The sequence below is a fragment of the Aethalodelphis obliquidens genome, unplaced genomic scaffold (assembly GCF_003676395.1).
Source record: "Aethalodelphis obliquidens isolate GAN/ISIS:26980383/991018 unplaced genomic scaffold, ASM367639v1 scaffold21, whole genome shotgun sequence".
NCBI classification, from domain to species: Eukaryota; Metazoa; Chordata; class Mammalia; order Artiodactyla; family Delphinidae; genus Aethalodelphis; species Aethalodelphis obliquidens.
In genome coordinates, this window is record NW_020837965.1 from 20,649,010 (window position 1) to 20,675,981 (window position 26,972).

Below are 26,972 nucleotides of genomic sequence, written 5' to 3' on the forward strand. Positions count from 1 at the left end.
TTACTGTTTAAAACCTGTTGTTTGAAAACAAATATGGTTGCTATGAACTTTTTTTTTTTTTTTTTGCGGTGCGCGGGCCTCTCACTGTTGTGGCCTCTTCCGTTGCGGAGCACAGTCTCCAGACACGCAGGCCCAGCGGCCATGGCTCATGGGCCCAGCCGCTCCGCGGCATGTGGGATCTTCCCGGACCGGGGCACGAACCCGTGTCCTCTGCATCGGCAGGCGGACTCTCAACCACTGCGCCACCAGGGAAGCCCGCTATGAACTTTTGAACCCATGCAGAAGTTTTACTTTTTCAAGTAGATATGGTAATAATAATATTTCTTCTTGACACTTTTATCTAGTTAACATTCTACATTTTTGATGCGATTTGTTGGCACTTTATCAAGTTGGCTATTTTGCCCTAAATAATATTCAGAAGAAGTACTTGTGATACAAAATGAATTTCAAATAGCTATCTGAGGGTGGAAGCTTAAAATTATATAGTGCACCAATGAATTATGTTTGCCTTTCTGCTTTGTCATTTTAAAAATTTCCTTTGTTCAGGAAATCCATCAAATGTAAGTGTTCTGTTACTTGGAGAATTTGGTCTTTAACATGTTGATTATTGAAATCAGTTGATTTACGGAAATGTCCTAGCTGTCTAAATTTTGTAGGGTTTGGAATTCAAATGTGCATTTTTTTTTTTTCGGTACGTGGGCCCCTCACCGTTGTGGCCTCTCCTGTTGCGAAGCACAGGCTCTGGACGCGCAGGCCCAGCGGCTACGGCTCACGGGCCCAGCTGCTCCGTGGCTTGTGGGATCTTCCCGGACCGGGGCACAAACCCGTGTCCCCTTCATCGGCAGGCGGACTCTCAACCACTGTGCCACCAGGGAAGCCCTCAAATGTGCATTTTTAAAGCCTATTACCTTCACTTTGTAATTTTCACTTTTTAAGGAAAGGAGAAAAGCTAATGTTATTATACCTTTATTTGGGTCAGTTTAGTTGGAGTAGAGGGATTTGTAATTTTCTTGAAGCTGATTCCATGATTTTGGTAAAAGTAAGGTTTCGTTGACATAGTTGGGCCACTGTATTTAATCCATTTCATGTGTGTTCTCACTTCTTACTTGATCTTGTATAAGAAAGGAATATTTAAGCATTTTAACTGTGTATGTCGATATGCCGTACTTTATTCTTCTTTGTCTCAGACCTAACTTTGACTTCCTCTTGCTTAGTTTTCCCTTTTTCCTTTGGCTCCCCTTTGTTTTCCTGTCATCTCATATATTTGCCTCCCCTTCCCCATCTCTGTTACAGTAGCTCTAAGGAATCTGTATACGCAGAACAGAAGAAAGTTTCTGGTCTAGAGCAGGCTAATGGAGAAATCCTAAAGGCAATCACAGAATTTCCAGGCAACTTGTTGTAGATGTGTTTAGGTTAAAAATAAGCAAGCAAGCAAGCAGACAAACAAAGCATAGCTTAGAGACCTGAGTGGGAAGGATGCTGTTAGTTGAAGTAGACGACACTTGTGTAATAAATACAGATATAATTTATTTCCATTTGCAGTTGACTGAAACATGCTGCCTTTTGTTTAGATGGAAGTATTTTTGCAGCTTGGTTATCCTTTGGGCATATGTTTTGGATGGGATAATTTTTCTAGTATTAGATGTATGTGTTAGATCCAGCCCCAAATTTTTACTTCAGTTCCCTCCTGTGACCAGATACATACATCTGTGAGACAGTCACCCAGAATTAGAGATGTAATATGTGGCTCTGGAATAGAGGAAAGCCAAATTTATTAGCTTTGTATGCTAATCAGATATACACATACCTGCCCATAAATATGTGTATATGTAATACTAAAATTTAGTTCTAATTATGAAGACTTTAATATATAATATTTAAATGTAGCTAAGAGCCTCATCTAAAAGGTCTTCAGGTCATTATTATAATCTGTGAAATATCTTTATGAAGTGAATTGATATTTGGTTATTTTATAAGTGAAGACAGAGGGGAATAACTAACATGTGTCAACTAAGTTAGGAGTCTTACAGTCAGCGTGTAGCAGTTGTGTTGCAACAAGTATTGATGGTTTACTCTGTGCTCAGTTTTGTTTTAGATGCTGGAAGGAAAAGTATAAGATTTATAATCCTTGCTCAAATTGAGGAGACAAGATTATTTACAGGTGTAACACATACTTGTCTAAAGAAGTCGGGTGATATCTGCACTATAGCTACATGGTCATTTAACGTTTTTCTTTAAAAAGTCTTTCAGAATTAAGTGCTTGCTGTTGTTTGCGTGTTGGATCTAACTTGTTTGGGGTGCTATAGTATGGCCTTGTGGATGAATCTACCCTCAAGTGACAGTATTCTGTTTCTGGGCTTTAAAGGGAGTATATGTGTAGTCATTTTGCCTTTAATTTGTCTTGGTGTTTGGACATTTACAGGTGTACTTGGTAGATTATGGCCTTGCTTATCGGTACTGCCCAGAAGGAATTCATAAAGAATACAAAGAAGACCCCAAAAGATGTCACGATGGCACGATTGAATTCACCAGCATCGATGCGCACAATGGTGTGGGTACGTCAGTGGCACCTGAACAAGAGATACATTGCCAGTGCTTTCAACTGAATTCCTACACAGTTCTTCTGCAGTAAACACTTAGACAAGTAAATCAGAATTGAAGAGGCAGGATAGGATGGGGGAAGAAGGGAGAGCTTAGGCTCCTACATTTGTGCAATGTGAGGGCACCTGTGTCTCCTCCCTGTCTTCCTCCCACCCTTCAAAGATCACCAGGGTTTCAGTAGAGGAGGTAGTTCAGTCAGCTGCAATAAGGCTTTCTTTTGCTTTTATTTAGCTTAATTGGAATGTTGGGGGTTTTTCCCCCTAAAAGTCTGTAAGGTTCTTATGCAGCTACAACTTTGTAACAGGTAGACTTTTATTTTGTCACCTATTAAGTTGGCCTGTTTCTGCAGCGGTCCGTTTCTTTTTCTTCTGTACCCAACACTGTGGAGGAGCTAAAATCCCCAGTTCTCTGGGCTTCTTGATAGCTTACAGCGTTTTTAATATCTTCACATTTTCCAAGGGCACTGTTTAACGTGTCATTGTTTTATAATTTATTTCCTAGGCTAATAGTCTCAGTGTGAAACTGTAGAGTTTGCCAGTTTGGGTTTTAAAGTAAATTATTAGTTGGAGGTAAATTATTTCTTTTACACTGCCCAGTATTTGGTGCTTTTTTCAAAATGGAGTCAAGATTTGATGATGAAAAACGAGACTGTAGAGTTGACCCTTTTACCTTATTCCTTTAGATATACCTGAAATTCTACCTTAAACATTGTTTCAGTGTGCTGAGTCTGCTTCTTTTGTTTCACAGCCCCATCAAGACGTGGTGACCTGGAAATCCTTGGTTATTGCATGATCCAGTGGCTTAGTGGCCATCTTCCTTGGGAGGACAATTTGAAAGATCCCAACTATGTTAGAGATTCCAAAATTAGGTAAAGGAAAACTGATAATAAATTATTTGGGGCAAAATCATGATAAGGCAGATGTTTAGTCAGAACTTCTTGATGGGTACTATAGTTTTAACTGATACTGGTGTAGAAATAAGAAAGTACTTGTTAAACAGTGAGATTCCTTGGTCTTTTGTTGAATTTATTTTAGAAGAATGTCCGTAAGCGTATTTAGGATGTAGCACAATGCTGCTTAATGTGCTTTTTACTGTTATTAAATATTAATAACTTTCCATGGCATCAAGTTTCAAACAGTGACTCAGCCTTTAATTTTTAACAGATACAGAGAAAATATTGCAGGTTTGATGGACAAATGTTTTCCTGAGAAGAACAAGCCAGGTAAGAAAAGACTTCTTGAATGTTCCTAGGAATCTTGTTTTCTGCAAGAAAAAAAGTCTTGAGGTCTGTGGAATATCCCTTAATGTAGGAGCTTAGGCATTGTTAAGTGTAATCATTCCACTGCAGCCTGCTCTCCTGAAACAGGTACTTCCCTTTCCACAGGTGGGCCTTCTTCAGTTATTATTCAGTGCTTTCAGTAATGGAACCGAATTTCATTCAGTAATTCACCTATTTTTTTTTATTGAGGCTTTATTGTGTGAGAAGGACCATTCTAGGCACTAGGGATACACCAGTGAACAAATTAAATAAAACTTCCTATCCTCATGAAGCTCTAGTTGGGAAAGGTAGACAGTAAACAAATGAGTGAATTTCACAGTATATTGCACGGTTAGTACTGTGGCAGAAAGAAGAAAGCAGCGAGTAGAGTTAGGGGGTGTGGGGATGGGTTGGGGAGTGAAGCGAGGAGGTGGATTGGAATTGTAAATAGGGTGGCCAGGGATGGCCTCACTGAGGAGATGACAATTGAATAGTTGTAGGAAGGAGATCGGGAGCGAGCTCTGGGGAAGTCTGGGGAAGAGCGTTTCCAGGCAGAAGGAACGTGAGTGCCGGGTGTACTTGAGGGATGCCTGCTTTTAAGCCATCATAGGGCTTTGGCTTTTACTTTGAGCAGGAGCATGTGAGGTTTGGAGGAGAGGGACGTGAATTGTCTGTCTTTAAGGGAACTCTCTCCAACTCCTGTTGTGAAGATCGACTGCTAGGGAAGCAAGGCCGGGTATAAACAGGAGCTGGTAGGAGGCTACTGCAATAATCCAAGCAAGGGAAGTAGCAGTGCAGGTAGTGAGCAGTGGTCGGTGTGGATATATTTAGAAGTCTTTTCAAGCCTTTGCTCAGTTATCTCCTTTTCAGGAGGTCCACCCTGACCTTATGCCTTTTAAACTTGCAACCTACCAACCACATCTAGAAATAGAATGTTATAGGCTTTTTCAGAAACACGCCCTGGTGCCTCCTGCCAATCATGAGCCTCTCCCACTGGCCTAATGAATCACTAGCCTAACTTCCAACACTAAGGATTTGTTTTTGAACTATATAGAAATGGAATCATAGAGTGAACAAAATAGATAGTTTCATGAGGGCAGGGATTTTTAACGTTCTGGTTTCTATTGGAGTTCTTTGTCTTTCACTCAGTATTGCATTTGTGAAATTAATTCCCACTGTTGCATTTTTTGGATGTTTTTATTTACTTTTTAACTTTATTGAGGAATAACTGAAAATATAATTGTATAACATGATGATTTGATATACAGGCATACCTCGTTTTATAGCTGTTCACTTTATTACACTTTGTCGATACTGTGTTTTTTACACATTGAAGGTTTGTGACAGCCCTGGGTCGAGCGTCTGTTGGTGCCATTTTTCCAGCAGCATTTGCTCACTTCCTATCTGTGTCACATTTGGGTAATTCTCACAATATTTCAAACTGTTTCATTATTATTCTATTTATTATGGTGATTTGTGATCAGTGATCTTTGATGTTACCATTGCAAAAAAATTATGACTCGCTGAAACTCAGACGATTGTTGGCATTTTTTTAGCAATAAAGTGTTTTTTTAATTAAGGTACCTACATTTTTTTAGACATCATGTTATTTCACACTTAATAGGCTACAGTATAGTGTAAACATAACTTTTATATGCACTGGGGAACAAAAAAATTTAAGTGACTTGCTTTATTGTGATACTTTATTGCGGTGGTCTGGAACTGAACCTGCAATGTCTCTGAGGTATGCCTGTCTGTACATACACATGGGAGAATGATTACCAAGATTGACATAATTTAACACATCTATCACCTTGCATAGTTAACAGAGTTAACAGCAGCCTTTCTTGAAAAGACCAGCCTTTCCCTGTGATGCCGCCTTTGTGTTAAATCAGGTGTGGATTTGTGAGTCTGTTTCTGGGCTCTTTCATTGTTCTTTTTTTCTCTTCTTGGGCCCCACTGTCTTAATTACTGTAGCTTTATCTTAAGTCTTGATACATGGTAGTTTAAGTCCTCTAGCACTGTTTCTTCTTTATACTTGACTTTCTGTTTTGCTTAATCATTTGTATATCTGTGTACATTTTAGAATCACCTTGTCAGTTCTGCACACATCCTGTCCCTCTGCAATTTGCTGGAATTCTGAGTGGGATTGCATGGACTCTGGACTAACTGGGGAGCATTGGCATCTTTATACTATTGATACTTTATGTCTTCTGTTTAATTTGGTCTCAGTTTCTGTGTTACCTGTGTTTTATAGTTTTAATCTGGAAAAAATCTTGCCCATCTTTCATTATAATTGTTACTAGGTATTTGATGCTATTAAGTGATATATTTTTATTAAAATCTATTTTTCTAATTGCTTGTTGGTAGTATATAGAAGTAAAATAGATTTCTAAATATTTACCTTATATCCTGTGACCTTGTTAAATTTACATATTGGTTCTAGAAGTTTTCTTATAGATTCCTTAGGATTTTCTGCATCCACTGTCATGTTCATGAATAAACTGTTTTACATCTTCCATTCCACTTGTGATGCCTTCTGTTTCTTTTCTTGCCTTACTGTACTGGCTAAAAACTACAGGACTTTCAGGCAGAATGGGAACTGGGCAAGTGGACTTCCTTGCCATTTCCTTCTCTCATCAGGGAAGTGTTCAGTATTTTACCATACTTGGTAATGTTTGCTTTAGGTTTTCTATAGATCCCCTTTTTCAGATTAAGAAAGTTGAAGGGAGGGATTTTTTTTTTCTTTTTTCTCATGTACCCAGGTATTTAGAAACATGCCTGGCATGTGGTGGGTGCTTAATGAATACCTGAATGAATGAATGTGTATATACGTGTGCGTGTGTAGCACTGACATGATCTCTTGATTTATTGGATGTGGGGTGTGGGAAGAGGATTCTTGGCTTGAGGTGCTGGAAGGATGGAATTTTCAGTAACCAAGACAGGGAAAACCACAGGGAGAACAGGTTTTAGGGGTTGGCCGGGAGTTTGGATTTGCATTTGTTGGGATTTGATATGAGTCAGTGGAAATCAGTGGATATACAAGTCTGGAGAGCAGTGGAAAGGCTGGGCTGGGGATATAACATGTATGAGTCATTAGCCTAAAGATGGATTTTTAGATGGATGTTGAAAAGTGTTGATCTTGACTAGTAAGATTTCTTTTTATGGGTTTGGTTCTGCCTCAGTGTACAGTAAACCTTTCATCATTCAGAAGTCGATTTTTCTCTTATGGGAAAACCAGGCCTTGCTTCTTTTTCTTTTTTTCAACCTGTTTTTCATATGTTTTATTTCTTATTTACGCAAAGAATGCAGCTGTCTTCTGTAGAACTAATGGCTTCTGTGGCAAAAAAAAATACTGGCTATGATATTTATTGTATACTTAAGCACATTTTACTTTATAATCTTTATTCTAGGTCCTTTTAAAAAAATAGCTTTAAAACTACAGCAATTATTTTTTGTATATATTTAAATGTTAAGCATGTCTTCTGTCTTACTATCTCACAATTAAAAAATGTTTTTTACGTTGTTTCTCAAAATACGTTTTTTATTTGACTTATCTGACAATTCTTGAATTCAAAAGCATACTTTCCATTGAAGAAGTGATTGAAAAAAACATGTTTAACAAGCTATACATTTGCATTCTAATTTTAGTATAACCACGTATCATTTTCTTAGAAAAGTATGTTGTATTTATGACAAAAAATTACAAAATAATTGTGTTATTCTTTTAGATGAAATTGCTAAGTACATGGAAACAGTGAAATTACTGGATTATGCCGAAAAACCTCTTTATCAAAAGTTACGAGATATTCTTTTGCAAGGGCTGAAAGCTATAGGAAGTAAGGATGACAGCAAGCTGGACCTCAGTGTTGTGGAGAATGGAAGTTTGAAAGCAAAAACAATAACAAAGGTGAGTTTTGTTGCTGAATTTTCCTTTGGGCGTCCTGTGACTATAATTGCAACAAGTATTAATTTTAGGTAAGAGAACCAGTAGCTCAGTAAAGAAAATAATAACAGATTGCTACGCAATTAAATATTTTCATCATTATGTAAAAGCAAACTCTTTATGATATGGAAAAATATGTAGAGGGTGGTAGAAAAATGAATATTTATGTGTTTCTTATGTCCAGTAGCAAATTCCTAAAGAGATTCTAACTCAGGATACTAATGTCTGGCAGAGGGATTTGGGCGGGGCACTCAATTCATAGTCTGTGTGTTCTTTTCTCCCACGTCACCCCTTAGGGTTGATCTTGTCTTTCACTTTTCCCTTGTTCATTGGTGTGGTCCAAGTATTTACTATTTGAAAATTGGTTTTGAAAAATTACCATTTGAAAGTTTCCTTGTTTGTTGTTGTGTTGTGTTTCCCATTTGAACATTATTTTGCTCTTTACAGAAATGTCATTATGTAAAGCTGTGTATCTGTATATAAGGGAATTAATTTTTTGGAAAGAAATGTTAAATAATAAACTTTATGGTAGAAATATTGCACAGGCATGTAAATAACTCCTGGTATCACTTTAAAATTTAGATTTTGCAGGTATACATCAACTTATTGGTTATTTTTAATAATTATTGATCAACTTAATTTCCTTTTCTTTTTTTTTTTTTTTTTTTTTTGCGGTACACGGGCCTCTCACTGTTGTGGCCTCTCCCGTTGCGGAGCACAGGCTCCGGACACGCAGGCTCAGCGGCCATGGCTCACGGGCCCAGCCGCTCCGCGACATGTGAGATCTTCCTGGACCGGGGCACGAACCTGTGTCCCCTGCATTGGCAGGCGGACTCTCAACCACTGCACCACCAGGGAAGCCCTTAATTTCCTTTTCAATCTGAAATTGTTTACTAAAATGTGCTAGTTGCTTTTACATGGGAAAGGAAAACTGCTTTTAGAAGAAAAATATTTTTTTACATTATTGACTGTTTTAATTGTCGTTAACTCTGTAAATTCCAGTAGATTCCTTTGGAAATCTTATATTCCAAACTATGAGATAAAGAGTTAAAAACAGATTTTCTCCCTTTAAAATAAGAAGCAGCATATTAAAAGAACTTACAAAGGAGATAGGAATTTTGACATTGGATCATGAATTTGACTTTTTTGGCTAATAGTAGGTGTCTTTGTAATTTCATCACAGAATCTGAAATTATACATATATATATATACATCTTTTTGCTTTCATAAGTTTTGTCTTAATTTCATCTGCTCCGTTTTTGTGGTCAACAACCGTGTGGAAAGCCATATCCAGCTTTAAGTGAAGAGGATAAATGGAAGGCTGAGTGGAATTTTTGAGTAAGGTGGTAAACTTACAGTTTGCATACACGTATAAACATACAGCATGCATCTCCTTGCTCAGGACAGATTTTTGTACGTTAATATTTATAGCTGGCTTCTGTAGTGTTTTTCTCTAAAATTTTGCCGATTGAAAAGTAAAGATCTCTGTTGAGGTAAGAACTTGTCCAGTACCATTCCCCTTTCCTTTGCAAATCACTGTTGTTGTACCTACATGCTAGAGAAAATTTGGTTTCTGCGGGTTGGCTGACTTTACAGCTGAGTAGGTCAGTCTGCTGCAGAGCTAACATCTGTGACCTTATAATTCTCTTGTGTCCTTGGGTAGTTCAGAAAGCTGGAAATTTCTTGTTAGATCATCCCCTACATGTATAAAGCTTCATTTAGGGGGAGGAAATGAATAAAAAGCTGAACTGTTAGATTTCCTTCATTAGTTTGCTGCTTTTTTTCCCCTCAGAGCTGATATAGGATTGTTTTTGTATTAAAAAGAAACTAATAAAAGTTAAGATTAGGTAAGATCATGAAGCTCCTTGATAACCATGTAACTGTAGGTGAGTTGTTAATTTTGTTGGCCTTTTGTTTTTTGTTTGTAAAGTGAAAGAGTTGGACCAGAGCAGGTTTTTTTTTTTTAAGCTTTTTTTCTTTTTCTTTTTAAAGCATCAGAACATTTTCTTCAAATAAATTGTAAATACACCACAGCTAAAACAGGTAAGAGCAGAGCTCCATCCAGCTTTTCAGTTTGGGGGCTCCCACAAGAGAAAGCTCTCTTCTTTGAGAAATTAGTATTCCTTCTCTTTTTTAGGAAGGAGTATGTAGTTGAGATTCTTTTTTGCTCTGGTTACTAGGAAGTTCAGAGCTGAATATAATGCTTCATCATAGAAACTGTATTAATCCTTATAATTGCATACTTGCTCCTTCTTTTCCTCTGTCATAATTTTTTAAAACTTTAAAAGTATATGTTCTTTGTATTTAGGACACTCATATCTCTGAAAGGGATAAGTTTAATCAATTCAATATATATTTCTCTTTATATTCCTAAGAGATATGGTAAAAAACCTATAAGAATTGATCGACAGTGGAATGAAGCAAGCCATCTATCCTTTTTTTTTTAGCCGTGCTTGATTATGGTATAGTAAATTGGGAAACTATCCTGAAATATGAATGTATCCACTTTGAACTGGTTTTAGTCTCAATAACCTAAGAGGGGTATTTAAAGCACAGAATTTGGGGATGACATAAATCTGAAGTAGAAAGACACTAAGTATCACCATGCCCTTAAAAATCATTATTAAGTAAATAATAAATAAATTCCTGCTGGCACTCAGCCTGGAACATGGTACAAAGAGTTGAACAAGAGCAGAGAAGGGGTGGGATGGGGAGGGTGGGAGGGAGGGAGACGCAGGAGGGAAGACATATGGGAACATGTGTTTATGTGTGACTGATTCACTTTGTTATAAAGCAGAAACTAACACACCATTGTAAAGCAATTATACCCCAATAAAGATGTTAAAAAAAAAAAAAAACTAAAATAAAATTTAAAAAGAACAAAAAAAAAGAGCAGAGAAAGGTCTTCCAATGCACATCAGTGACCTGCAGCTCCTCTGGTGGACAACTTTCTATCTCTTTGAGATGATCACACCTAATGTAGTATTAAATTTATACCATGTAGCCTATAGTTAAGGTCAGATTGCCCCCAAATATACCATCTAAATTTGGTGAAGATCTATCTAGCTGTTTTTGTGTTATAGAATGATAGAAACTATATTTTAATTATGTAAATTTAGATTGTTGCAGTTGATACATTTCTTTCTGTTTTTTAATGGTAGTTTAGCCTTAGTTCTGTATCTAAGTGGATTCAGTGTTTACTAAGAATTTCTTTCCTTAGATACCCCATTATTGAGTTCTTTATTTTGAATCTTGTCTTATTTGGTTGGATTTTGTCAAGTAATTTTTTCCCTAAATTTTTGAGTGAGATTATGACATATGTACAGAAAAGTGCACAAATAATTGCGGAATTTGAACTTTACAAAGTGAACGTATGCATTTAGACGTCACCCAAATCAAAATATGGATCATTGCAGAAACCCCAGAAACCTTTCTCATGCCCTACTCCCAGCTATTACCCCTTCAGTAAGAGTGACCAATTTTATGACTTCTAACACCATAAACTAGTTTTGCTATTAAAGAAAAACATAGTAGTAGCACCATACGTTTTGTACACTTTTGTGTCTGTCTTTCATTCATTTGTATTTCTTTTTTTCTTTTTGAATTTTATTTTTTTAAACAAGAGGTTCTTATTAGTTATCTATTTTATAAATATTGATGTATACATGTCAATCCCAGTCTCCCAATTCATCACTCCACCACCCCCTCTCCCGCCGCTTTCCCCCCTTGGTGTCCATACATTTGTTCTCTACATCTGTGTCTCTATTTCTGCCTTGCATTTCTGAATTTCCTTGCTGTCACAAGTAACAAAAGTCTTTTGTTTTTTTATTCTTGTGTAGTACTCCATTATATGACTATATCATGATTCATTTATCCCTTCTGCTCTTGGTGGATGGATGTTTGCATTGTTTCCAGTTTTTGGTGATTGCAATAATGCTGTTAAGAACACTCTTATAAATTCTTTCGGGAAACATATATAATTATTTCAAGTTTGGTGTATACATAGTAGAATTCCTGGGGCGTAGGGTTTACGTATGCTTAGTAGCTTTAGTAGATACCGCCAAGCAATTTGCCCAGTTTACTCTCCCACAGCAGCTTATGAGAGTTCCAGTTGCTCACTGACACTAGCTATTGTATTATGTTTAACTTTATCTATTTTGGTAGATGTTTACTAGTATTTCTTTATGGTTTTAATTTGATCTCCTTGAGAATATTGATTTTGAACACCTTTTCATAGCCTGTCAGTCTTTTTTTTTTTTGCGGTACGCGGGCCTCTCACTGCTATGGCCTCTCCCGTTGCGGAGCACAGGCTCCGGACGCGCAGGCTCAGCGGCCATGGCTCACGGGCTCAGCTGCTCCGCGGCATGTGGGATCTTCCCGGACCGGGGCACGAACCCATGTGCCATGCATCTGCAGGCGGACTCTCAACCACTGTGCCACCAGGGAAGCCCGCCTGTCAGTCTTGATTATCCTTTTTTTGTGAGGTGCATTTCAAGTCTTTTGTCCATTAAAAAAAATTGGGGTTGTCTGCTTTCCTTTGATTTGCAGAGTTAAGCACTTTGTATATATATGCAATATATGTATTGCACATATTTTTTTTACAGCTTGTGGTTTATCTTTTCACTCTCTTAGTATGGTATCTTTTGATGAACAGAAGTTCTTCACTTTAATCATAATTTATTAGGTTTTTGTTTGTTTATGGCTAGTGCTTTGTGTATTCTATTTTAGGAACATTTTGTCTACCTCAAGATCATGAAGACAATCTTTTGTCAAGAAATTTTATCTTTTTCATTTAGGTCTACAGTTTAACAGAAATTGATTTTGCGCATGGTGTGAGTCGGTGTTTATTTACCCCCTGTGGATATCTAGTTGATCTGAACTATTTATTGAAAAGATTATAATGTCCCCACAGCATGTAGCTGGTTTTCAGGTAACCATATGTGTTCGGGTCTGTTTCTGGAGACTCTGTTCTGTGCCATTGGCCTGCTCATCTGTATTTGGGGCAGTGCCGCACTGTTTGAACTACTGGCTTCATAATGATATTTGATAGTATAAGTTCTCCAACTTTATTCTTCTTTAAGATTGTCTTTGCTGTTTTTGGCTCTTTGACTTGACATATAAATTTTAGAATCAGCTTATTAATTTCCACAAAAATTCTTCTGGGATTTTGATTGAGATTGTACTGACTGTCGTTTTGGGAAAAACTGACATCTTCACAGTATTCTTTTCTGTTCCATGAATATGGTATACCCCTATATTTATATAGGTTCTTTCATTTATCTCAGTGATGTTTGTAGTTGTCTCTGACTATATAGAGATCATATACATCTTCCATGTCTAACTGCTTAATTCTTAGTCAATTTCTTTTTATCATCTGTAATCATCCCACACGTTTCCTTCATGTCATTTAGTTGTCAGCTCAGTCTGCTGTTTTTCAATGTTTCTAATATACTTGTAAGTTCTATAATGATTATTTTTCTATTTATTAGCTCTGCATTTCCTTGTTTATTCTGGGTTTTTAAAAATTATCATTTCTCATTTCCTCAATTTTTTAAATCTTTTTTTTAAGCCTCCAATGCATTTTATAAAATTTTCTTTTTGAGGGGAGGACTGTGTTTTCTTTCAGAGTGGAGTCTTCAGCTCTTTTTTGCATGTTATGATCTGGGAGGGCACCATACCACAAGTGCCTCAGGTGATTCTAATGTAGATGAAAGGCAGGGGCGGCATCCTTGGCTGCATATTAAAATCACCTGGGAGCTTTCATAAATCCCATTGTCTGGATTGCACCCCAGACCAATTAAATCAAAAACTTTGGGGGTGGACCTGAGCCTCAGGATTTTTAGGTGATTACGTTGTACAGACATCGTTGAGAACCACTGCAAACCAAAATTTGAGTTACCTTGGAATTCTAGCTTCTATGTAGAAAACAACCCTTTTGCAAATAGGCAAAGCAGATATTGGGCATTTAAGTCTAAAAGACTTTAAATAATAGTACTTATCAGCCACATGACCAATGTATGTATGTAGGCAATTATTCACACATGCCATGTTGCGATCTTTATTGTAAGAGATATAGAAGGAAATTTGGCGTCATATAAATGCCTTGAATGGTACCCAGGGGAATTTATTTTTGACATAACAAAAAGATATGCTTATAAGATATGTTCAAAACTTAGATCACAAAGGACAGTATTAGAGCAGGATTCCCTTTTTCTTTGATATCATGACTAGTTTTTAGGAATTATGTTAAACATTTGTGTGAGTTTCTGTTTAATAAGGGATACATTTTTTTAAAGCTTTCTGTGGAAATAATGTTATCTATCTTGCTCATAAGATTGTTGTGTGGGTTAAATGAGATTTAGAAAGTGCTTAGAACAGTGCTGAACACATAATAAGTAATCAGTAAATGTTAACTGCAATATTATTGTTAATGCTGTTGTTTCACTGACTTTACATTTTCTCAAGTCTTTCTGGTTTCTTAATGTCAAGAAAATAGCAGAACATTTTCATTTGAATCTTTTGAACTAAGATTATACATCCTTAAAAATTCAGTTTATGAAATAGAGTATATTGGGCAGATGTGAATGAAGACTGGCTTACATTCACTTGGTGAGTATGTGTGTTCAAATTGATTGTTTTGAATAGTAAATGATGGGGAATTGGTAAAAGTTGATTTTGCAACAAAGACAAGATGGTAATTACTGTGAAATAAAGGTTCCAAAATGCAGCTCCATAACTTACTCATATTAAAAATGGATAAATCACATTAATGAGTTTGAAGTTAACTTTTTTCATTGAAGCTGTTGATTGATACTAAAGGACCATAGGTAGTTGACATAAAGCAGAGGACTTCTGAGTGCCAGAGAATTCTGTGTTCGCTGTTTTCTCCCTATGAGTTTAGGAAGTATGTATTTTGTGGACATAGCCTTATTGGGGGGAGGTCAGGCAGTCTGTTTTTAATAGGAACTCTAATGTAGCTTGGTTTATTTTGTAAGAAACTTGCTCAAGTGTGACTTGAGAGCATTTAATTCCCCACTAGTACATACATAGGGTTTCGTTTTCATTGAAATATGTAGTTTTATAAATATTGGCCTCTTCATTTTGCAGTGTTATAGCTTCAGAGTCTTGTGCTTTTAATTCTTAAGTTTGAAAATTCTCCAGGGGACTTGATGGTGCTCGGTGCTGGTAATAGAATATCAACCCTTTAAACTTTAGGTTATCATTGAACATTTATGTATTGATAGTATTTTGTAATCTGTCAATATTAAATTATTTTACATATACTTTACAGCACTGAATGAGATACATCTGCTTACAAATGATGAAAGTGAAATTCAGAAGAGGTTAGATGACTTGTCCAGGGCCATGCAACCATTAATTATTATTACGCATTTACATAGCTTTTTTCCTCAGAGGAGCTCAAGGCACTTAAAAATCTCCTAGTGATTTTAGGTATAAAATATTAAAGACAATTAAACCATAACTAGCTACCCATTTGCCTCTCCCCATAAGTTGCCCTTGAAATACCTTAACTTTGCTAAAAAGTTTGATATTAATGGTGCAGGTCATGGAACCTTCAGAGGAAAATAAGCATGAAGAAGTGTCATATTAATTCCAACATAGAAGAGAATGCAGTGACCCATTAGTCTTTAGACCTTTGTTTATTGAATCTCTGGAAACATCTCTCAGTTGTTAAGTGACTACAGGTTTGATCGTATTGGAAGTTTTGTGGTCCTTGTGATATGAATGATATTAGAGTCACGAAAGGCCATTGTTGCCAACTTTGGAAGGTGGATTTACTGTTTTCAGAAGTGCTTTTGGGAGACCGTTCCAGTTTGTGATTGCCATTATTACATGAAAATTCGATGAGAGTCAGTTCTCAGTCATGTAGTGCTCCTGAAGATCATGTGACCAGGTTCAACTTTTCTTTCAGCTCATTATCTCCTCAGTGGCTGTGTTTTTTCTAGGAGGATGGGTGACGGTAGTGCTGTGAAGCAGCTTGTTTCTAGATCCTCAGTAGGCCCAACTTCAGAAGGGACACACATTCGCTCCAGATAAGCAAGTAGACAAATACGCGTACTTTGTGAAAGCAGTGCTTTTGCTAAAAGTGTGCTGCCCATGGAGCAAGCAGTCAATTCTGCTTGCCACCTAGGTGCAGTTTTTTCATTTGTTTATCTATTCTGACAGAGTATACAAATGCATCGGTATCATTTGCTAACTCGTGAGTTAGCAATAATCTTTGGTGCACCATTTTCAGATAATTACAGCAAATTCTTCATTCTTCATGGCATAAGAGTGGGAAAGCTTGAACTAGTGAAGGACACAGGTATTCCACATTTTGTTAGTCATGCTTTTTTTTTTGCTAAACCCCCAGACCTGCTAATAAATGATAAAATTGCTCGAGTAATATGTTAATTATTAACTACCTTCAGAATAGATAATTAAATATGTGGACAGGAGAGATATCTAAATTTAAACAAAAAACAAAATCAGGGTTTGGCCATGCACTCGTGCCTGTGTTACATTTACAGATGGATTGATATTTCACAGAGTGAAATCCCATGTGTGTGGGATTACATTGGTCGCTTACTCAAAAAGACTCATTTACGGAACTCTGAAATGACTTCTTATAGGGCTTACATAAATGCAAATAGTTTTAGAAATTTAACTTGTGTGTGCTTAATGTTTTTATAAAAGCTAAAATTACTCTTTTGCTTTAACGATTTGTTAGTGTCTGTTTTTCTCCATGAGAATGAAGCCTGAAACAGTGCCCAGCACACAGTAGGTGCTTAGAAAATACATGATGGGATTCCTCTCTTCCGATAGAATCAGGGTTACTGCGGAAGGAAATTGTAGTGTGCGTTATTCTTATCGCAGCCTTTACCATGGAAACTTGTTTAAAATAATAAATCACTTCAGTGTATCATAACAGTTTTTTAGACCATTCTTCAAATTCATCTCTCATTTAAGTCACTTACTCACTTTCTGACCCACTTCCCATCTTTTCATCTGTTCTCTTTTCGGTTGTGTCTGACCTTTTCCTGCTTTTTCTCAAAACATTTCTGTAATTACTTAATGTCCATTTAAACATTACACAGTTTTTGAGGGGCTTTTGGTAAAACACGTAGTCAGCTCTTTATTACTACAATAGTAGTGGACTAGTTGCTCAGCAGTGCAGACCCCTAGATATTTGTGTGTGTGTAAGGTACATAATAGCGTGTGGGGAAAACCCCAGTGCTTGCCCTCCAGGAGTGTCCAGGGTGGGAGAGACGAAAAGTAGAGTGTGACCCTGGGCTTGCCAAGTACACACGTATGTATGTTTGCGCTAGCTCTCTAGGAAGGGATCTGTTACAACGAAAGCACCACGGCTGGAAACTGCCACTTCACACCGAAAAGTCCCGTGGGGGGCAGCGTGGTTCTGTGGAAAGAAGTTCTAATAAGAACCAAGAACCCTTAGCTCTTGTCTTCTCACCACCACCAGCTAGAAACACTGAGCGGCTTCTCCCAGCTTTCTTTTGTCCCCAGCCTCAGTTTTTTCTGTCTATATAGGGAAGTTTAAGTAAAATCCATTGGTTTTGTAAATATTGTGGTGTAGCACATACGTTTCTTTACCTTCATAGAAGATATGTCCTTTTTCTTTTTAGTTAACACTGAGTAACATATTCTATTTTTGCTTACTATTAAGGAATGTAATAGTAATTTTTAAAGGGTATACATTTGCATGATGATTTCAGTGGCCTTAATCAAATGAGTCCAATAAGATTAACTGCGTATTGCAGTCTCATGTTTGTGTTTAGAGTTCTTTGTTCTTTGACACACACACGTGCAGTACCATTTAAACATTTTAGGCTGTACCTTCTAAGTTTCTATAATGAATATTCATGACTTTTGTAATAAGGGGGAAAAAACCAACAACAGTTCTTCAGTACCCATCTCCTTTGATGCAAGCATGAATCTGATTGGCTTCTCTTAGATGCTGTTGAAAGCATTTAGAGGGTATCTTTGGATGTTTGAGTTGGGATGTAAAGAATTGTCTTTGGTTTTTGTCTCTGAAGACTTTTATTCTCTTTTCCATTAAAACAGCTTTAAGTCTATAACTAATCTCCGATGCATCTCGCTGATTTGTCTTCCTGTTTCTAAATTGGAAGTGAGAAGCTGCTAATTTAACTAAGTTTTAGCCTAGCAGTCTGAGCACTGCAAAAATACAATGTGTAATATATACACTAATGCCCTTTAAAATAAACCTAGTTTTTAAAGATATTTTAGCCATGCTGAATTAAAAGAAAACTCTGTCCTAACTTTATGAATTATTCTTGTGTGTCATGCAATATTTTGATTTCATTTATAAATGTAAATAAAGGCACCTGTGAGACCTGGTATGGCATATGACAAAATCAGAGATTAATGCACTTTGTGAAGCCATTTTCTGTTTAAAGAGAACCAAACTATGTACTATTTGAAGCCTAAGAAGTTGTCAAATAACAAAATGAAGCATTTGGTGATATCAGTAGAAAGAAGCTGGCAGCAAATTGTTTGGAATTTTACTCATCGCCTTATGCAATGAATAACAGACTTAGATATTCTTTAACTTGAAGGTGGTTGTTAATTGATCTTAGTCTGTAGACTGTTGGTCCTTTCTATCCAAACTATTGATATATACATTGTCAGAAAAGTTGGGCAAGAGATACCCAGTTGAAGTGTGGATTAATGAAATTCAGTGCTTTCCCCAGTACATACTGCTGAAATACAGGTGTTTCTTTTGTTGGTTGAATACTGTCTGATTTTCATTCCTATGTAATTTACCTGCACGGAGATTAAGAAAGCTCCTTTTTATTAAATAAGCTTGAAAACAAGATGAATGCACTAGGCTCTTAGGTAGAACATATTGGATAGCTCCCTTTATAATGAGCATTTAAAAATCTGCCCTCCTAAAGCTGGAAAATGCATTCTCTCCTGTATGGAAAGCAATATAGTACTGAAATATTCCTCCTTAATTTTGGTCCGAACGAACAAAAGTGTCTGTGTTTATTCCTGCCTAATGCATCACAAATCTGCTGACATGCTAACCTTGGAGTCTTGGCTGGCGTTAATCAGGCCTGTGCACTGGCAGGAAAGATGTACCTAATGCACTCCATCAGTGCAGTTTGCATATGGAAGTTCTCACAGGGGAGCTGCCCTGTGCCAGCTGAGGGTTACCTGCCCACTGCAGTTATTGTATGTAATTATCGAACCAATCTGTTCAGCCCAGCAGGGTTTAGATAGTAATCATGAAGCAACACTTTGGAAAAGAAAGATGTAAGGCACTCTCCCCTTCTCTCATCAGTTATATGAAGTTACAGCCACTCTTCCAGCTATTTTTGAGAAGTAATACCTCCATGTACAAATCTGCTAAATGAATGCCTTTGAAAGTTTTTTAAGGTTTAGTCAAGATGTTATGTTTATATATGTGAAGCATTTTCTTCAGGACCATGATGGGAATCTCTGAGGTTTAATCTTTCCACAGCCACCGTTAAGAATATTTTGAAACAGTGGGATTAACTGTAATACATAGATAATAACAGTTCTGACCATTCGGAGGTTTTAACATAATGCGGCTTGAGTAGAGTTGTGCTTTCCCATGTAGTTCTCTTTGGAACAGAACCCATGGTTGCCATTAGGCAAAAGAAAAATGTCCTGTCAGCAGACATTATACCCTTTTATAGCTGTACACAAAATGGCCTGAAGTGAGGAAAATTCTTAGGCAAAGTTTAACTTAATATTGTTAGGAAAATATAAATGAGGACATTCTGATGTGTCGTGAATCTGTGAAATTTGGGAAGTATCAGATGCTTTCCTGAATGCTACAGACTTATTTTAGGCAACCTAGAGAAGTAATGAATTCTGATGTAGATTTTAACACATTTAAATTTGAGATTACATGGGATAAAGTTGCATGAAAAGTGCAAAGTTTTCAATTCCTTACTAATGTCCTTCTATAGTTATACCTACGTATAGAGATGTTAAGTATTTTAAAACTTTACACAGGACTGAGCTAGTTAGGAAATGTAGTGATAGAAAGTAAGAAAAAGACATTGTATGAACATTTGGGAAGAATGAATGGTGACAGAACGTAGGCATTAACTCCTAAGTAACACTCAACTAGAAAAATATGTAGAAAATAGGAAAGGCCTGAGAGAGTGGTGGAAAATCCAACCTGTTTTTGAGATTTTAGGAGCGCTTTGTACTTTTAAGACTCTTCTTTTACAGTAAGGTTTATGGCCCTCTTAAACTTTAAATTATAAAACATTTATTGGAAGTTTGCCATTATTGATCCACAGAATTTCCCCATCAGTTTAGAGGGCATAACCACTGATGCGATACATGGGCCAGGCACATATTTTCCTATTTATCAAGTACATTTACCCCACCCCACACATGCAGCGTAAAATGGGGAAGATAAGTATCATTGGCCTGAGCAAGTATCAGCTTTCAAAGAGAGTTTCTGTATGATCAGTCCTGATGGTTAAAACATGGCTTTCAATAATAAATTATATGAGGCATAAAAAGTTAGAGGTGGATATAAGAAATATACCCACTTCCAGACTAACTGTATAGTTGAAGGTTCCCTTAATCCCCTTTTCTTTCACCCCCCGCCCCTTTCCTTAGGTGACCCCCACCAGGAAGTTGTGTGTATTCTTCCTGTATGTTTTGACATACCCACACCTGTATAGATTCATATATATATGCTAATATCTGATAAGTTTGTATATTTTCTTTTTTTTTTTTTTGCGGTACACGGGCCTCTCACTGTTGTGGCCTCTCCCGTTGCGGAGCACAGACTCCGGATGTGCAGGCTCAGTGGCCATGGCTCACGGGCCCAGCCGCTCCGCGGCACGTGGGATCTTCCCGGACCAGGACACGAACCCATGTCCCCTACATCGGCAGGCAGACTCTCAACCACTGCACCACCTGGGAAGCCCTGTATATTTTCTTAATTGACCATCATGCCACATCTTTTTCTTTTTTTTTTTTTTGTTTAATTTTTATATGTAAGAAGAGAAAGAAAGAAATAGAGCAGAGCACACAACCTGGTGTCGAAGATATGGAATGCTCAGATACACAGACAGAAGAGGCCACACAAACCCGTAAGTTGAACAGTCTTGCCTCTTAGCTCTTTTCTTATATATAATAAACACAAATTTCATTTCCTCCCACTGAATAAGGGGTTAACTATTTGGGTCATAACATTCTCATTTTATAATTTAAAAAATGTAGGAGAAGATCTAATATCTATACAGTATGTATCACAATGTCCTTTGTTCACATTGTGTTATTTACTATAATCATGTCTATAATCATGAAGTTGAGACCAGGAGTTACTCTCATTTTGCAGATATGGAGCCCAAGACACAGAGCATTTAAATGACAGAACTGTTGTGAAAGGGTTAGACGTAGAGACCAGAACTCTTACCTCTCAGGCTACTGTCTCTCTGGTTCTCCACACTTACCGCCGAACTCTGGGCGTGAGAGGGAATGTCAGGAGTCAGGTGGTTAGTACATGGCTTACTGCAGAGTCTGCCAACTCTTCTTTTCTCTCAGCAAGTTGGGATGCAAGGAATTAAAGCCTCGAATCATCACTTCCCAAAGGTCTTAAAGCAAAAAGCAAGGTATAAAGTCATTTCTTCAATGGCTTATGTACTGGTGCTGAAGGCACTTTTAGTATGGAGTAGTTCCAGAAGTGACATTAGCAAAGGCAGCATCTGCAAAGGGCAGGACTAGGTTGGACTTTGGTCTGGTTAATAAATGGCCAGTCTGTGGTGTGTAGGCACACCTGTGGGGCTCAGAAGATGGGAAAATGTGTTCCAGGTTTCATGAGAGATGGTTTACTTGCCTCAGTGAGGAGAGATTCAGAGCTGGCTACAGTACCACTTCCACCCCCCGCCAGATATCTCTTCTACCTGTCTGCCTTTTATTTATTTATTAGTTTATTGGTACTGAAATATTTCTGATTTCTAATAGAAGAGGCTTATTTTTGGTAAAAATTTCATCAAAGTGTAAGTGCCCAGTAGAGTTAGGCCAGTGATGTATTTTTACCTTCCCTTTGACAGTGATAGCCATGCATGTTTGCGGAAGGCAAAAATTGACTTTCAAAGAGAATCATCTTCACCCTGCTTTTATTAACATTTTCTTCATTATATATTATGGATAGTACGTCCTTAGGTTTATCTGAATTTACCCAAGAGAATCCTTGGGATAACTGAAGAGCGAGTGTATAACGTCACTCTGGAAGCTAAAGGTTTTGAAATAGTCCCTCTTACTTTTCTGCTGCCATCTTCCATTCCCTCCTGTTTTTGTTTTTTTTCCCCTTCCTCCCCTGTCTTGTTCATTCTGTTACTAGGAGGTGGGGAGTCCCAAGGAGCAGCACATCAAAGCATGTCTCAGCCAGAGGCAGCAGCAGCGGCTGTGGCAGTGAGTGGGAGCAAAGTTAAGGAGCGCTTATGAAGATAGAGTAATATTCTTACTCAAATCCCTTACATTTTAAAACGGGAGATTTTAGTTTAGGAAAGGGCTTACGTTGTTATAGTAAGGTTGATACCCATTTAGACCAAAGCCAGTTTCCAGCTGTGCATAGGGAAGACTCATGCGTCTCCTCATGCCTAGAGGTCATTTGTTATCCGAACTTTGCTTAGTGAGCATCAGAGGTATTTGTTTTGATACATACGTGATTTTAAATTTGACTGTAATTACGAAAACTGTTTCTTATACCTAAAATTTTAATTTAAGGTGCTTATACTGATGGTTTTTACTGTGAGAAAATATATTCGTATTTTTGTTTTATTTATTAATGACAAAAGAAGAGAGTAGACCCCATCACTAATTTAAGGAGAATAATCCAGATTTCTTTTTGATATTAAAAAATGAAGATAAAAAATAATCAAATTCTCTTTTATTCATATAAACTCTAAATTGCTTTAATTAAATACTGTTCCAATTGTAATTCTTTTTCCCCCCCTAAAGTATAAGGCTAGTTAAGGTATTTTACTATCTAAATATTCATAAATGAGAGAAATATTACCTGAGATAGTAAAATGTTATTGCTTCTAGCAAAGAAAACTAAAGCGATCCAAGGGTTCATGAAAATGTATGTTTATGTATTCATCAGTTTAACCTGAATGAGAAGGCACATTATTACATTTGAAGTTTTTTAAAGAAATATATAATTCAGTGAATTCTGTGTTTTAGAGCTTTAAGATTTTGCGTCAGAAACATGTTTCAAGAATGGTCACCTCTAACAGCTGCTTTAGAAATGTCAGTTTCTTCATTAACAATTTTATTTTCAAACACGATTTATAGTTTACATATGGTAAGAGATTTTTCTCACGGTGTGATCTCTCAGAGTGCTGTGCCTAGCAAAATGGGGACAACTTTCCTTTAATATCTATTTAGACCATTTAAAAAACGTGTATAATTTTCTCGATACACCTAAACTCATTTTGAGTAGCTGGGCGTCTATTGTGTAAGAACACATTCTGAAAGCTTTCTAATGTGTCTTGTGTAGGTTTTCTCAAAGAAAGAGAGGGGTGAGGGGTCGTTTTCAAGAAGAACAGAGGCCTCTAATCCTTGTAGTTTTAAGCAAGGCATGATTTTTACCAATTGAGAAAATTTGGTAATTTGCTCCAAGTAATTTTTTCCCCACAAAATGATAAACCTTTAAAAACTACACATATTCTGGCATTTCAAAACCAGGCCAATATTTCAGAACTGTACTAAAAATTAGTTAATACAGCCATGATATTTATGGCCAGTATACTTTGTCCCTACCGTTCATACAACAGACAGAACTCAACAGCCTACTCTTGGTGGTGTTTTTGAAGTACCTTGGATTTTGGACCATTCTTGAGGATTCTTTGAGGAAAGCGTGACTTATGTTTACCCCTTGAATAGTTGCGGTCTAGTCAAGAAAGAGATATTTTTAAGGCACCCTACAAAGAAATTTCCCACTTGTTTTTTTCCTTCTGCATTATAAAATCATAGAAGAGTATCCCAACCTTGTATATTTTATTTTTCAAGTATTAAGTTTTACACATTAGTCTTATGATTGGGCCTTTTACCACTAGTAAAGTATTATGAAAATGAGTATATATTTACTAGTAAAGTATTATGAAAATGAGTATATATGGGATGGGAGGAGAAATAGATTTTTTTCTGCAACAGTCAGAATTGATTATTAGGAAAAATACTGAACTGATAAAGTCTCTAAGTTGCATAATATGATTATATAATAAGTTGCAGGTGGTGATGGCATTCTTAGTTGCAGTGAAAAACTTTAAATCTAGATTGAATGGGGATAAGCAGTAACGGAATTTAATCTAAGAGTAAAATGTCAAATTAGGACATTAATGAGAATATAGCGATAATCGTTGACTTTAGTGTCCTTTTTTTTTTCTTTTTTTTTTTTTTTTGCGGTACGCGGGCCTCTCACTGTTGCGGCCTCTCCCGTTGCGGAGCACAGGCTCCGGACGCGCAGGCTCAGCGGCCATGGCTCATGGGCCCAGCCGCTCCGCGGCATGTGGGATCTTCCCGGACCGGGGCACGAACTCACGTCCCCTGCATCGGCAGAAGGACTCTCAACCACTGCGCCACCAGGGAAGCCCTAGTGTCCTTTTTAATGTGACTATAGATTCGAATTTTATTGAAAGGGAGATGTACTATAGTATTGATTATAGACCTTGATCTTGCGATGTCCTGTTATTCCAATTTCAGACAATCACAGCGTTCTCAGTTTTCTATGGAAAATTAATTTCAAAATTGTTGAAGTAAAAACCTAAAAATCTACCATGGAATATTTTTAAAAGAAGGCTATATCACAAAAATTGAAGAAAAAACTCAAAAGTTTAAACTCACCATAGTGTAGGCCATGCACTATGAGTGGCAGAGAAAAGAAGATACTCATATAACTTTGAAGTTTGCATGAATTGAAATGTATGGCAATTGAATAAAAACTAGAACTTGGAAAAATAACAAACAAACTGATCTTCCAATTAAGTACCTAAATAAACCTGTAGTCAGAAAGCCTTTAGAAACTGTTTATGATTAGACATGTGTGGTAGATATTTTGTCCTAGATTCAAAGAATGTTTTGTATGTTTCAGAAGAGAAGTACTGATCTCTTTTCTGTTCAGTGTGTTTATTGATTGATCGTGGGCCCCACGCTGCCCTCACCGTGGTACCATTGCTCTCTCCTGGCAGAGGGAAGCCCGAGGCCATGGAAGACACACTCCTCTTGCCACCACAGGCAGTTGTGATCGGGCCTAAGCTTGTCCTTCTGACTCTGCTGTGCTCGCGGTGGAGGTGGCCTGGGGTGGGGTGGGAGACAAAGTCTCCTTGGGGAGGCGGATCCACATGCTCCCGGTAGAGAAGCACTGCATTCTTCCAGCGCAGGAATAGTTGGAGAGGAACTGTCATAAGGCACTTAGGCCAGTATCAGATGTGATACTTTTCTAGAAGGCGACTTAGCTGGGGTCCGTTTAATCCCTAGTGGACAAGACTTTGCATTTTGGATTAGCCCAGTGCTCTTCTGCCTAAAGAGTAGAGGGAGCAGGCTTTAAAAAGCAACACATTTAGAAAAAATGCCTTGCTTTTCATAATATGCATATCCTCAGTGCTTCCCCCCAAGGAATACCTATCTTTTTTTGTTTTAACTTTTTATTTTATATTGGAGTGTAATTAACAACATTGTGTTAGTTTCAGGTGTACAGAAAAGTGATCTGTATATATACATATACAGATATCTATTCTTTTTCAAATATTTTTCCCATGATATTGAGCAGACTTCCCTGTGCTATACAGTAGGTCCTTGTTGCTTATGGAGTACCTATCTTGTTGCTATAGTTTACATTAGGAGATAATGTTTTTAATTGTACAATAAAAATTTGGGGGAGAAATAGTTCAGGACCAGTGTAAATGGGGTATGTTTTTACCAGTGGATGCATTCTGTATAACTTCAAACTAGAAGGTCGGCTTTGTTAGCATATTTTTTGACACACTAAAAAATTAACACAATTTCCTAAGATTTTTAGGGTATTAACAGTTATAACTTGTGTATCAGTTTCGTCTCCACAAATCATCATAGTCAATTAGATTTTTAAATATTAATAACCATATATGGAAATACTTATATTTCTGTTCTTTTGCTTTTGTAAGTTAATGATTAGTGATTTAAATCTCTTTGTTTTCTCTTCAAGGTTCAAGAACCAGGAAGAGAGTCCAGAAGTAAATCAAATACTGTGAACCAGTTTTTCTTTTCTTCCTTTCATTTGACTCTTTCCTTCTTTCATTTGACTTTTCCTCTTTTTCTGTATTAAGTGTTTTATTTTCATGTGAGTCTTGTGGAGTGGGGGAAACAATGAAGTACCTATGTCTTTGAAAAGCAGACTTTTTTTTATTAAATACTTTGTAGAATTTACTAAAGCCTAATTTATAAAATTTCACAGTATTAAGGTTATACCCTTGAAGCTGTCCCATGCTGTGTGTTTGAGGTTCTGGGGTACATATAAGAAATATTACTATGACATGCACTTTTCTAATCGTTGTATATTTCCTACAGTGTATAAAATGTTTGGCAAAATCCTTACTTTTAAGGAAATACACAACTTAAAATAAAGGTCTCTTTTTGCTTGATACAAATTTGTTGTGGGCATAAGATTTGTTTTGTATTGATTTTGCTCAGTTCCACAAGCATTTGTTAAGCACCTGGTCTAGGAAATGAGAGGTACAAAGAAGAGAAAAGATTATGAAAGAAGAAATGGAGTAGTAAGTTTATCTGTGAGAGATGAAATACATGTATTTGAAAGATTACTTGAGAATTATGTAAGTATGCAAGCTGTATGGTAAGAAAACAGGCAATTATCAAGTGGTGGCCAGATCAAAGATTGTTTTAGACTGGCTTCCTTTAAGGAAATGCTGTCAAATATATATATTTGGCTTATTCATTCACAAGAGATTATTTTTCTTCCAAGTTTTTTTTTTGGTATGGTATAATATTTGTACAGTAAACCAAGCACTTTAGAGTTTTAGTGATTAGAAATTTTAAAATATAGACTATATAGTTGCCTTGGGAACAAAAGCTTGGAATTTCAACATGAACAATTTCAAGATTTACTTTGTTAGAGAAATTGGGATTGGATTG

The 26,972-nt window shown here is 36.9% G+C and overlaps 1 protein-coding gene across 9 annotated transcripts in view; it reads left to right on the forward strand.

Moving 5' to 3' along the window:
• The window catches only part of VRK1 (VRK serine/threonine kinase 1), a 78,026-nt gene extending 51,556 nt beyond the window's left edge, over positions 1-26,470 (forward strand). For 4 of the 9 annotated variants that reach the window (XM_027120524.1, XM_027120526.1, XM_027120525.1 and 1 more), the window contains 6 exons: positions 2,423-2,555; positions 3,349-3,469; positions 3,765-3,823; positions 7,591-7,769; positions 20,839-20,929; positions 26,029-26,466. In XM_027120524.1, coding sequence (XP_026976325.1) covers positions 2,423-2,555; positions 3,349-3,469; positions 3,765-3,823; positions 7,591-7,769; positions 20,839-20,929; positions 26,029-26,060 — 615 coding nt within the window. In that variant the 3' untranslated portion in view covers positions 26,061-26,466. Of the gene's footprint in view, positions 1-2,422; positions 2,556-3,348; positions 3,470-3,764; positions 3,824-7,590; positions 7,770-20,838; positions 20,930-21,383; positions 23,245-26,028 lie in introns of those variants that run through there. The other 5 variants (XM_027120527.1, XM_027120521.1, XM_027120522.1 and 2 more) reach the window with 5 other exon arrangements.
• Positions 26,471-26,972: the final 502 nt, after the last annotated feature.